This window comes from Schistocerca nitens, chromosome 2 (genome assembly GCF_023898315.1).
Source record: "Schistocerca nitens isolate TAMUIC-IGC-003100 chromosome 2, iqSchNite1.1, whole genome shotgun sequence".
NCBI lineage: Eukaryota > Metazoa > Arthropoda > Insecta > Orthoptera > Acrididae > Schistocerca > Schistocerca nitens.
Window position 1 is genome coordinate 459,603,738 of NC_064615.1, and position 12,513 is coordinate 459,616,250.

General features: G+C 38.7%; 1 protein-coding gene across 2 annotated transcripts in view; it reads right to left on the reverse strand.

Moving 5' to 3' along the window:
• Positions 1-2,835: 2,835 nt before the first annotated feature.
• LOC126236348 (transcription elongation factor B polypeptide 3) overlaps positions 2,836-12,513 on the reverse strand; it is a 168,731-nt gene continuing 159,053 nt past the window's right edge. For both annotated transcript variants that reach the window (XR_007544898.1, XM_049945580.1), the window contains one exon: positions 2,836-3,873. Coding sequence is in view for 1 of the 2 variants with exons in the window: in XM_049945580.1 (XP_049801537.1) it covers positions 3,800-3,873 (74 nt within the window). In the remaining variant the exon portion in view is untranslated. The remainder of the gene's footprint in view (positions 3,874-12,513) is intronic.

Here is a 12,513-nt window from a genome sequence, read left to right on the forward strand (position 1 = left end):
TGCTGGACTGTGCTTTATTTTCCAACCAGCAGACTGTGGCAGATCTCCCATCTATTTTAAGCAACGTTCAAACGAATATCATTCAAGTTTTAAAGTTTTGTGAATCACCCAACATTTTTAACATGATTTTTAGGGAGATGTTTTTAATGTGTCAACATGGTGGCTGGATCACCCAAGTTTTTTGTAAGTGGTCAGCCATCACATTTCCTTGCACTTTTCTTTTAGCTCTTCAGTGTTTTGTTTTCTCTGTGCTTTAATTTCATGTATAGCTACTAATTGGTTTCAGGGCACATGAGAGAGAGTGACTTTGTGGTCATTTCGAATGCATGAGTGTACAACGATTTTAGTTTCTCCCCACATTCGTTTGTATTGTTAAGTGTAAGGGCACTGATGACATCGCCATTGGGCACCCATAAGATCCACGCACATACACATGTTTCATAGTTGCACAAACACGGCACTACAGAAAGAACTAGATCAGTGCTAGAAGCGGAACAGTGAGCGCGCAGCAAATAATGTTATGTTGTTAACCATGTGAAAGTATACTGCATACTTTGGCTGTTCTGCATAAACAGTAAAAGTCGAGGTAGGGGCCAGTGGCTTACTTAGGTTTTTCGTGCTACAAAGTCGTTGACACTCGCTGTGATGTATGGCTGGAATGAAAGGAGGTGTGTCAGCTACTAGTTTTACGCAGCCAATGAGAGAGTGGCAGGCAGATGATATGTTTGGAAGCAAGTGACTTTGTAATATTCTCACGTCAGCACAGACAAAAAATCCGATATGAATTCAGATACAAATAGTTGTGTTCTTAGGTTCCCGAGTAACCACAACTTTAGAAATTGCAACATATTCACAAGAAACAGCCAAATATTGTGACAACAAAGACATAAATTTCACAGCTGTGCCATTATGATTATGATGATGACAATTATTATTATTATTATTATTATTATTAATATTATTATTAAAAATAGTGACACCACAGATGGCAGGGCTGGTAAGTGCAGAAGTAGAAAAGAAAACAGCCTGCAAATTAATGCAAACCATTTTTTTTCATTTATTTTATTCCTGCTTGGTTTATCAAAATGTGGAAAACCATAAATTTAGAATAGGTATAATGTTAACCTTTAGGCAGATATTTTATGTCAATAAAACAGATTGTTATTCTGATTAGTCAGAATATATTAAAAACAAATTTATTTCAGTAAGTCTCTTGGAGAGAGGGGGGGGGGGAGGAAGGGGTGGGGGGAAAAAGAGGGATCATTTTATAATTAGGGTCATTTTATAGTCGGGTAAATATGATACTAGATAGGTGTCTAATACAGCATAGTTTTAAAGTTATATTCGTATCTCAAGGAACTCTTCCTCCTAGTTGAAGTGCATACCCTCAAATCACTACATGGAGAATGGAAGTTCTGTAAAATGAAACCTTGGGAAATTTGTTTGGGATCCCTTTGAAGGTGGAGGCAGTCACATGCAAAGACTCGTTTAAGCATGGGGCCAAAACTGAATATACTGTGCATGCAAATGTGTATGAAATGAGGATTCTTCATAAAATATTTTTGATTTATCACCTAGTGAGTAAGTGTTTTGTCACAATGGAGCAAGGTGCTTCCTACGTTAACATAATATGTCCATGGTTCTTGCTTTCTTGGTCTCTTTCAGTCAAACACAACTGGAAAATATTCAAACACATGATCAGCATCAGTACTAAAGGCCTCAGTATTGTGCACTCAAATTCATCATTCGTTCAAATGTATTACCTTAAACCACGATAAAATTAGTTCTGCCATGTTTTGTGGTTAGTATTAGTTACAGTACTGAATACTGCTTTTGACCTGCTGTAAAAAAAAATATATATATATATATATATATATATATATATATATTAATACATTACCAAATATGCTACTCAATTAATGGGTTGGTATTCACAGTCTGGAAACCATTCTTTTATGAGGTAAGCAATTACACAAGACAATGAAAAAATCTAGAGTAAATTTAATGCATTTAAAGGTGCACTAAGCATCTTTTTCAGTCATTTTGTGAGCACAAAATATCTTCTTCAGTAAAAGAACCAAGTTCCATTTTTGTGTGTGAGACCACAGAAGAGGGCTAACCTCCAGACACCAATATATTCTCAAAAGGCACTGAGTCTCACACAAATTAAATCTGAAATTATGTAAAATTATTACACACAAATGTTGGTGTTTCAGCTTGATTGTTAGCTGATTGATTACTGTACAGAGCACTATAAAGCTCCTTCCACACGGCTAACAGATGTATCGTTGAAACTTGCAACAACTGCCTGATTACATGTTATCATCATGAATGATTCTTTAAAGTGAACAGTGGACTGGAAATCAGTCTTTGTCAGAAATTTAAATGTAATGCTACTGTACACTTTTTTTTAAATAAACTAAGACTCCAACTATAATAAAATGTCTATAACAGCTAGAGTGACTATTACAATGAACAATGTTAAAATATATTAGGATACAAGCTGGTATATGAAAAATGAGTTTTTTCCTTAAACGTGGTGTTCCAATTGACCATTCTTACTTAGTTTACCAGTCAATAAGCAATCCAATGGTTGTGGAGATCTGAAGATATGAACTGATTGAGAAACAAATAAGTTCTGACATGCCATGTCTCCTCAGTTTTTATCCTCCTGGTCATTACATTAACCAACAATTAAAATTACTTTTTTCTGTTTACTTTTGTTAACAGCTGTAACATTAGAAAATTTCAGAATGTATACATATGACAATATTAAAGGGACCAGTAAAAGCCATCATTCTTTTGAGTACACACACAGGATATTACCATTAAAAATTACAGTTGGCTGAGGCTTTTATTTTTCTCACACATTTTTTTCTTTGCATTTATCAACACAATAGCAATCACAACGGTAGTCTCTCCTAGAAGTGACTATTAAAAATAAATTATCCAACAAGTACGCATTGGAAGAAAACAAGGTAATATTTTTAGATGTCCATTCTGTTCATTTCCTGACTTTCAGTCAATGCATGAGATGATTGTGAGTACTCACATCACAAAAGTATCTTTATTTTAAACAACACTAAAATTACATAATGGTTATATTTATTTCATTGGTCAAATAAAGATAGCTCAGCATAAGCAAGATACTGACAGAAGTCATCAACAACAAACCCAACGACTCTTTTGTTTCAGCAAAAGAGATAACTGATAAATCCATTAGCAACAGAATACATCTGGGTGCTTTATAAATTAAAATAATAAAATTTTAACAATAAGAACACATCACAACTTGATACCAATTGTGCAGGCTATCTATTTTTTATAGGAACTAAATAACTTGCTAAAAATGCAAAATTCATTGTTCTTAGAGTTCAGTTCACCTACTCAACTGAAAAATAGTCCTGCTATACAATACACAGCTTTTTCCAGATGCTTCACAAACACAGTAAGTCACATACTTATTCCTCCTATAAATATATATCTAATATATATATATCCTCCATAAGTCATTTACTTTTGATTATTTCACATTTAAAAAGATTAAAATTATATGCACATCATTGGAGTCCGGATCAGATTGCATCCCGCTGTCAAAGAAGTGGAGATGTAAAGGAAAGAGGTCATAATTTCTTTGTATAACACATCACAGAAGCACATTACTCTTCCACACTGGTTCAACGTATTTAGAATATTTTCTTTGTAAAACTCAATTAGAATCATCGATAAAACTCACAGATGCTAAACGAAAATAACAATGATCAGCCATCCATGAAATATTCTCTAAATACAAGAATCATCATCTTTTGAAGCTCTTCACAAGTTTCATTGTCTTCTGCATCAAAGGTGCCATCCGAGGTTTGACTTTGGCAGCTGCAAACAAAACAAGGTACAAAAAGATTGGTAAGATAGTACAGTGTAAAAATTTGTGCTATACCACTAATAATGGTAATATTAACGTACTTCTGTAACAAAAAATATAAATTTAAAGTTACAAAATATTAAGATATCATGAGGTTACCATCTTGTTGAATTTTTGGCAGAATGAATTACTGCTAAATTCTAAGGTTTCCAGTACTTTGCAAATGGCAAAGGTTATCTGCTGTTTTCTTAAGAATGAAATAATGAAAATTCTATGCTTTTTTAGATAAATGTAAGACTCAAAACCTGTTATTGTTATATTAACTTTACTTCCACCCTCTATTTTTCTTTCTGTAAGCTGGCACTATGCTAACTGTTTAGAAAGCAAACTACTTTAACTTAAATGCCATATCACAACTATCGTGAAAGATTACAGGCTTTCTGAGTTGCTGCTGTCATTTCCAAGAAATAAGGTCAGTTGCGACTTTGACTACTATAATTCACACTAGTTTCAGCTTGCTGGTGCTACTGAGTGGCCCCCTAGTATTTTTCATTCTGTCACATCAGCTGAACTGTCTCTAGAAACCCTCTCCATGGATGAAGCATACCTACAGAACTCCTTAGGAGAAGTCTTTAGCAAGTTATCTGAATGGTTGCTTGGGCGCACAGAACTTTTGGGAGAGTAAGTCTTTTCAAAAGGACTTAAACATTTGATTTCAAAACATGATGAAACAGTTTCAAGCCTTGTCCCTTGTATTTTTAGTTTTATGCTTTATCGGGACTCAAATGTTTCTATAAATGAGTTGCTTCTTCCTAGGTTACACAACTGTTGTAATCCTACAGATGGTAACTTTTTTCTTCACTTACATTCAATAAAATTCCATAAAGTGATGGTCAGAAGGCTAGTTACCGAAGATGAACGATATGGCAACTAGTAGTAGCATCAGCCAACATTATATGAGAACAACATGTCCTAACTAGAATATGTATAATCATATGAGAAAAGGAAACTACTCACGGTATAGAAGTGCCAAGTAGGAAATACATAGATCAATTAAGTGTTGGAACTGTATCTACATCTACATCTACATCTACATTTATACTCCGCAAGCCACCCAACGGTGTGTGGCGGAGGGCACTTTACGTGCCACTGTCATTACCTCCCTTTTTGTTCCAGTCGCGTATGGTTCGCGGGAAGAACGACTGTCTGAAAGCCTCCATGTGCGCTCTAATCTCTCTAATTTTACATTCGTGATCTCCTCGGGAGGTATAAGTAGAGGGAAGCAATATATTCGATACTTCATCCAGAAACGCACCCTCTCGAAACCTGGCGAGCAAGCTACACCGCGATGCAGAGCGCCTCTCTTGCAGAGTCTGCCACTTGAGTTTATTAAACATCTCCGTAACGCTATCACGGTTACCAAATAACCCTGTGATGAAACGCGCCGCTCTTCTTTGGATCTTCTCTATCTCCTCCGTCAACCCGATCTGGTAAGGATCCCACACTGATGAGCAATACTCAAGTATAGGTCGAACGAGTGTTTTGTAAGCCACCTCCTTTGTTGATGGACTAAATTTTCTAAGCACTCTCCCAATGAATCTCAACCTGGTACCCGCCTTACCAACAATTAATTTTATATGATCATTCCACTTCAAATCGTTCCGCACGCATACTCCCAGATATTTTACAGAAGTAACTGCTACCAGTGTTTGTTCTGCTATCATATAATCATACAATAAAGGATCCTTCTTTCTATGTATTCACAATACATTACATTTGTCTATGTTAAGGGACAGTTGCCACTCCCTGCACCAAGTGCCTATCCGCTGCAGATCTTCCTGCATTTCGCTGCAATTTTCTAATGCTGCAACTTCTCTGTATACTACAGCATCATCCGCGAAAAGCCGCATGGAACTTCCGACACTATCTACTAGGTCATTTATATATATTGTGAAAAGCAATGGTCCCATAACACTCCCCTGTGGCACGCCAGAAGTTACTTTAACGTCTGTAGACGTCTCTCCATTGATAACAACATGCTGTGTTCTGTTTGCTAAAAACTCTTCAATCCAGCCACACAGCTGGTCTGATATTCCGTAGGCTCTTACTTTGTTTATCAGGCGACAGTGCGGAACTGTATCGAACGCCTTCCGGAAGTCAAGAAAAATAGCATCTACCTGGGAGCCTGTATCTAATATTTTCTGGGTCTCATGAACAAATAACGCGAGTTGGGTCTCACATGATCGCTGTTTCTGGAATCCATGTTGATTCCTACATAGTAGATTCTGGGTTTCCAAAAACGACATGATACTCGAGCAAAAAACATGTTCTAAAATTCTACAACAGATCGACGTCAGAGATATAGGTCTATAGTTTTGCGCATCTGCTCGATGACCCTTCTTGAAGACTGGAACTACCTGTGCTCTTTTCCAATCATTTGGAACCCTCCGTTCGTCTAGAGACTTGCGGTACACGGCTGTTAGAAGGGGGGCAAGTTCTTTCGCGTACTCTGTGTAGAATCGAATTGGTATCCCGTCAGGTCCAGTGGACTTTCCTCTGTTGAGTGATTCCAGTTGATTTTCTATTCCTTGGACACTTATTTCGATGTCAGCCATTTTTTCGTTTGTGCGAGGATTTAGAGAAGGAACTGCAGTGCGGTCTTCCTCTGTGAAACAGCTTTGGAAAAAGGTGTTTAGTACTTCAGCTTTACGCGTGTCATCCTCTGTTTCAATGCCATCATCATCCCGGAGTGTCTGGATACGCTGTTTCGAGCCAATTACTGATTTAACGTAAGACCAGAACTTCCTAGGATTTTCTGTCAAGTCGGTACATAGAATTTTACTTTCGATCTCAGTCTGGTTAAAAAAGAATGTGTGTTTGAAAGCTGAGCTAAAGCTTTCAGCATCCTTTTTACACTCATATCTGGAACTCCAACTATTTTCATATAATAAATGGTTTTCTACTCTCATACAACAGTTAGAACTAAAAGTAAGTCATCATGCAACAGTGAAATACCCTCAGCATGACTGAATGTGATCAACATATAACATTATCATTTACTAGGACTGCTTACAAATGAAGTGAATGAACAGCAATTCAATTGTCATGACATTTTCATACGCATGACACTATGATGAATCTGTCTGGGATTTGACTGGTTCCTACTTGAATCATATATTTTGGTCCACTGGTTCTGCTTCACAATACAGCGCAGTGACGATTGTCATTTTTTATTCAATATATATATTTTCCAAAAGATTAAGGCAACAGAACAGGTGAGAGGAACCAGGTATTATTTTTCTGTTTTTGTAAGGGGATACGCAGGGTATCACTCTCAACAACCTGCTATCCATACACAAAGTTTTGAAAGAATTCTGAAATTGCAATACAGTGGTTTGGCTTCTGAAGCTGCACAGGATCATATTTCTGGAAAGGAAACTACAAACAGAACAAATTGCAGTACCTCGTCGTGGTCATAATGCAACTTCATTATGGAACAAACTTTTTCAATACATAAATGGCTTTCTCCATCCACCTTTCAAGATGCATCCATGAGATGGTTCTTTGAGATAAGAATTTGCAGTTCATTCAGAAACTATCAATATAATCTGCAACATAAATATAAGAGATCTTTTTCCAAAATGTTTTCAATCAAAACACATGCCTGCCTAAAAACAGTCATATTTTATGGAGTTGTGATGGAAAAGAATGATTTAACTAAAAAGCCATTCAGTGAGAGTTTCATGGGCAACTTTTTCCTACCCTATTCCATATTAAGTTCAATAACCGAAAAGGCATAAAATTATCAGCCCTGAACTAGCAGTGAATTTCTCTTTTGTTTTCAAACACTTTCGAGTGTGAAATTTATATTTTAAGTACATTAGTACAAATTTATTCAATTGCTGAATTTCTTATTCATTTCACTGTCATCTGGTAATGGCTACCTGTGCCAGCTCAGTTCTCTTCACAGCTAACAGATGATTGACTCCATGCATGAACCTTGGGGGCTCTTTCTGTTTATGACTGATGAAAAATTGGTATTCTTTTTTGACTATAAAGCTATTCAAAGCAATGACGTGTGCTATATCATCGAGGTTTTGAAAAAAAACTTGTTTCTTTTCAGTTAAGATGATCTCTCAGAATTTTTATGTAGCTGCCCCCATTGCTGATACAAAGTTTCTGATATTAGTAAACAATTTCTCAGCTGCCTTGTCGAAAATCATGGTCCCCCCCCCCCCCCCCCCCCTCCTCAAAGAAATCTTGACTTGCCAGACTGATAGTATGGCACCTTGATGTTTGGTTAATTTACATACATACATATTTTAAAAGAAACTATTAATGTTGGTTTGACACATGACAGTTCACTTCCAGCTGTTTCATGCTAATTATTCAAATGCAAATATATCTTATTTCCTGTAAATCAACTGAAAATGAAGACGTTGTACTTGCTATGACTATGAGCTTCCCTTGAAAGTGAATAGCAACATCAGTGGTCTGTGCCAGGTTGTAAACACGTTCTGTAATCCATACTTCTGTTCAGCCTGTCGCTGTCTGTCACATTAGCCAAAAATTTGATGTTTTCTAAGGATGCATTCAGCTAAGAAAATAAAAGTAAACATTGTGTCTACATACAGTAATCAATGAATGCGTGTGTGTGTGTGTGTGTGTGTGTGTGTGTGTGTGTGTGTGTGTGTGTGCATACATGCATGCGCGCAAGTGCACACTCAACGTTGAGGTCATCAGCACCCTTACACAAATTAAAAGAAACAAATGTACATAAAAGATCAAAAATGTTAACTTATGCACTAAGACAACTAAGAAACCCTAAAATGTGCTATACAGCAGATTAAAACACAAGTAAATTGACAGAGGAGCTAAAAGAAAGACAGACAAAGGAAATATTGTCGCACTGTGGTGTAGTGGTTATTGATGCTAAACTGTTGCATGGAGGGTCGAGAGTTCAAAACTCACCTGGACTGTACAATTTTAATTTCTATATTCGGTTCAAGTACATTCTAGAAGTATCCACAAATATTATTAATCATTGTGCTGAAATGTTCTGTAGCTGTATATATACTGTATGTGTTCTGGCCAGAGGCAGTTAGCTCCACGCTCTTGTATGTGCAAGTGCTGAATAAACCTTCGTTAAGTGAAGTTAGTGTTCGTCATTCATCTAATTACACCTTCTTCTACATGACAATATGACTGGCTGACCACTTACAAAAAGCACGGGTGAGCCAGTCACACTGTCAACATTCCCCTAAAATCTTGGGAAAAATATTGGAAAATTCACAAACGTTTAAAACTTGGATCACATTCATTTAAAATATACTTAAAATACAGGGCAGATACATTGAAAAATAAGCCGTGGCCTGCTGGTCAGAAAATAAAACATAGTCCAATAAAATATGGCACTCAGTGATCTGTACGCCAAAAGCTCCAAACAATGGAGGGTCCTCTCGCCGGAGCAAGAAGTCCTGCATTAGAGGGCTGTGGCCTATGAGGAGATGAGTAAGGAGGACCTCAACCTGCTGACACGGCTGGGAGAGGTACGCCACGGCTGCACTGCGGGATTTACTAGATGGAGCTTATTGTCCATCACTTCCAGCCACGCATCCTCACACTGATGCAAGACTTTAGATCTCAAGAGCAAGGCTATAGCATGCAGGGGGATGGCACACTGAAATAACTAAGGATCACAACATGCCTCCTTGGCTTCTAGATCTACCCTTTCATTCCCTGTGATACTCGCGTGCCCTTGTATCCAGGGAAAAAACACCTCCTTAACTAGTCATTGCACCTTGAAGAGAGCACCCTGGATATTCTAGACTACTTTATCAGCTGTCTACAAACACTGTATTCAGCAAAAGGCACTCAGAGAATAAGAAGAGACAAGACATTTAGCACTGGAAGAAAGTCTAATCTTCTTCAGTGCCTGCAAGGTCACATGTAATTCTGAATTGAACACAGTAATGTCTTCAGGCAGTCAGACCTATAGGACATGATATGAGAAATCAAAAGAGCAACCAACTGAGACCCCTGTTTGGACTCATCTGTAAAGACTGCTACATAGTTGTGGTGCTCAGACAAAATGTCAGAAAACATCACATCAAAAACAGAAGCAGGTGTATAATCTCTTCTTTACTATACGAAATCTAAAATTAATCTGGGCCTCTCCAGTAACCACAGCAGCAGGTGGTTAAAACCCTGGACTTGAGATTGTACTTCCTCCACACCAAGTGACTTCAGCACACACTGCACACGGATTCCAAATGGCATCGTAGCTTATTGACGGTTGGAGAAAAGACGTTCCAGTGGTGGACGAGCAACAGTATGGTATGCGGGCGAAGTTGGGGCTGCAAAGAACTTGCATGGCTGACACACCATGAGGACCTGCTGCCGGGTGGTGAGCAGTAGTTCCCTGGCCTCAGCACAGAGACTGGGTATGGGTCTGGTCCTATAAGCACTCAGGGCCAGCCGAAGCCCCTCATGGTGGACAGCATCAATGATCAATTAAGAAGGCTTCACAGGTCCATACACCATGAAACTATAGTCCAGCCGCGAAAGCATGAAAGCCCTATAAAACTGGAGCAGACGTGCCCTGCCTGCTCCCCACGACCTGTGGCTAAGGCACTTTTTGATGTTAAGTGCCTTGAGGGTTCTGGCTTTCAGGTCTCTCGGGTACGGCAGCCACGACAATCTGGAGTCAAAAATGAGGCCCAAAACCTCAATGAGTCTCTAAACTGTAAGATGGTGTCCACAAGTCGGGCAGATTAAAAATACGATGAGATTGATTAAAATGCATGCATGCCCATGCGCACGTGCACACACACACACTTATGTGCAGGAAACTGAAAACCCATATTTGCTGTACACTCCTCAAACCTCCACACTGTAAGCTGCAACTGACAGGTCGCTGTTGCAACACTGGAGGAGCAACAGAGAACAACAAAATCATCCACAAATAAGAAGCACTGTACAGGACTCCTCCCGTAGATGTGATACTCTTTACGGCTATGGCAAACAGGTAACAATTAAAACACAGCCCTGAGGGACACCATTATCCTGCTCAAAACAATCCGACAGCCTGTCACCAGCTTGGGTCCTAAAAAACTGCTGAGACAGGAAAGACCTTATGAAGATGGGAAGGTGGCCACAAAAGCCCCATTGATGGAGTTGTGTGAGAATACTATGTCTCCAAGTAGTATTGTATGCCTTACTGATATCGAAGAATATGCTGATACAGTGATGTTTACAGAGGAAAGCCTGCTGAATAGTTGCCTCTAGCAGGGTCAGGTTGTTGACAGTTGACCTAAATCTCTGGAATCCACACTGAGGGTGGCTAAGGAGTTGTCTGATCTGTAACAACCAGATGACGGATAACAATTCGCTCCAAGGTCTTTCCTACACAGTTCATTAAGGTGATATTCCTGTAACTTTCCTGGTTTGAGGAGAGATATCAGAATTGCCTCCCTCCACAAGTTGAGGAAGTTGCCTGTGTGCCATTTAAGATTAAAAGAGTTGACGAGGATTTTCTTTGATACTGGTGGCAAATGTCGAAGCATGCAGTACTTGATTTGATCATGACTGGGTGCAGTGTTACACATCTCAGACAGGACCAATTCCAGCTTCCACATGGAGAAAAGGTAGTTGTAGAGCCCAGATAACTGTTGGCTCCAAAGTCTAATTTGCCCCTTGCTACAAATGCACAGTAGTGATGGAACGCCAGATACTGGTTGGAATGGGTAGTAGCTTTGCAAAATGCTCTGCCAGCATCTCAGCAATGTCTCTGAGCATCGTTTGGAGACTGCTGCTATTGGTAAACGCCTGTGTTTACTGGAAATCTTCCAGATGGTTTTCCATACTTATGTAGAACAAGTGGAATGGGTGACAGAGTCTAGGAACGTTTTCCACGACCTTTCCTACTCTCCTTAATTACGCTTCAACCCTTGGCTGTGAGGCTGTCTGGAGTTGGGTGGTATTTAAATCGTCAAAGAGCTGCATGCCTATCCTGGATCACTAAAAAGCACTCCTCAGACCACCAAGGTAGAGGTTGCCTCCTAAGGTGACCTGTAGACTATTGGATAGATAAGTCAGCGGCATGATGGATTACTTGTGTGATGTGGTCCACCCATTCCTGGTGGGATCAATGAACTTAACATGTAGAAGTAATACTTTGTGCATACTTGATATTTTTTCTGGAAATTGATCTAAAATACATGTAGCTTGCTGAATTAGATACAAAATGAATGTGTAAAAATGAACGGTTCCAAAAAGGAACGATCACCAATGAATTAATTCCCAAAGATGAACAAGTTGGCCCATCTCTAAGGTGGACATTTGTTTAAATATCTGGGGATTCCTCAATTTCTCTCTTATATTTCTAGTCACCTTGTTAATGATTTTGGCATCAGAATACATAATTCAGTTTTGAACTGGGGAAAATAATGCAATGTGAGTATAGATATTGTTTACTTATTATTTTATTTCAGTAATTATCTTTACAAGATACGACAAAGACAGCGGCAGCAGGGGGGGGGGGGGGGGGGGGGTAGTGGTAGAGGTAGAGGTAGTGGTAGTGGTGGCAACAACAAGGAAAGAAAACCTGCCAATATATTTACCTACCTCATGTACTTAGGAAAAGGAGGAAT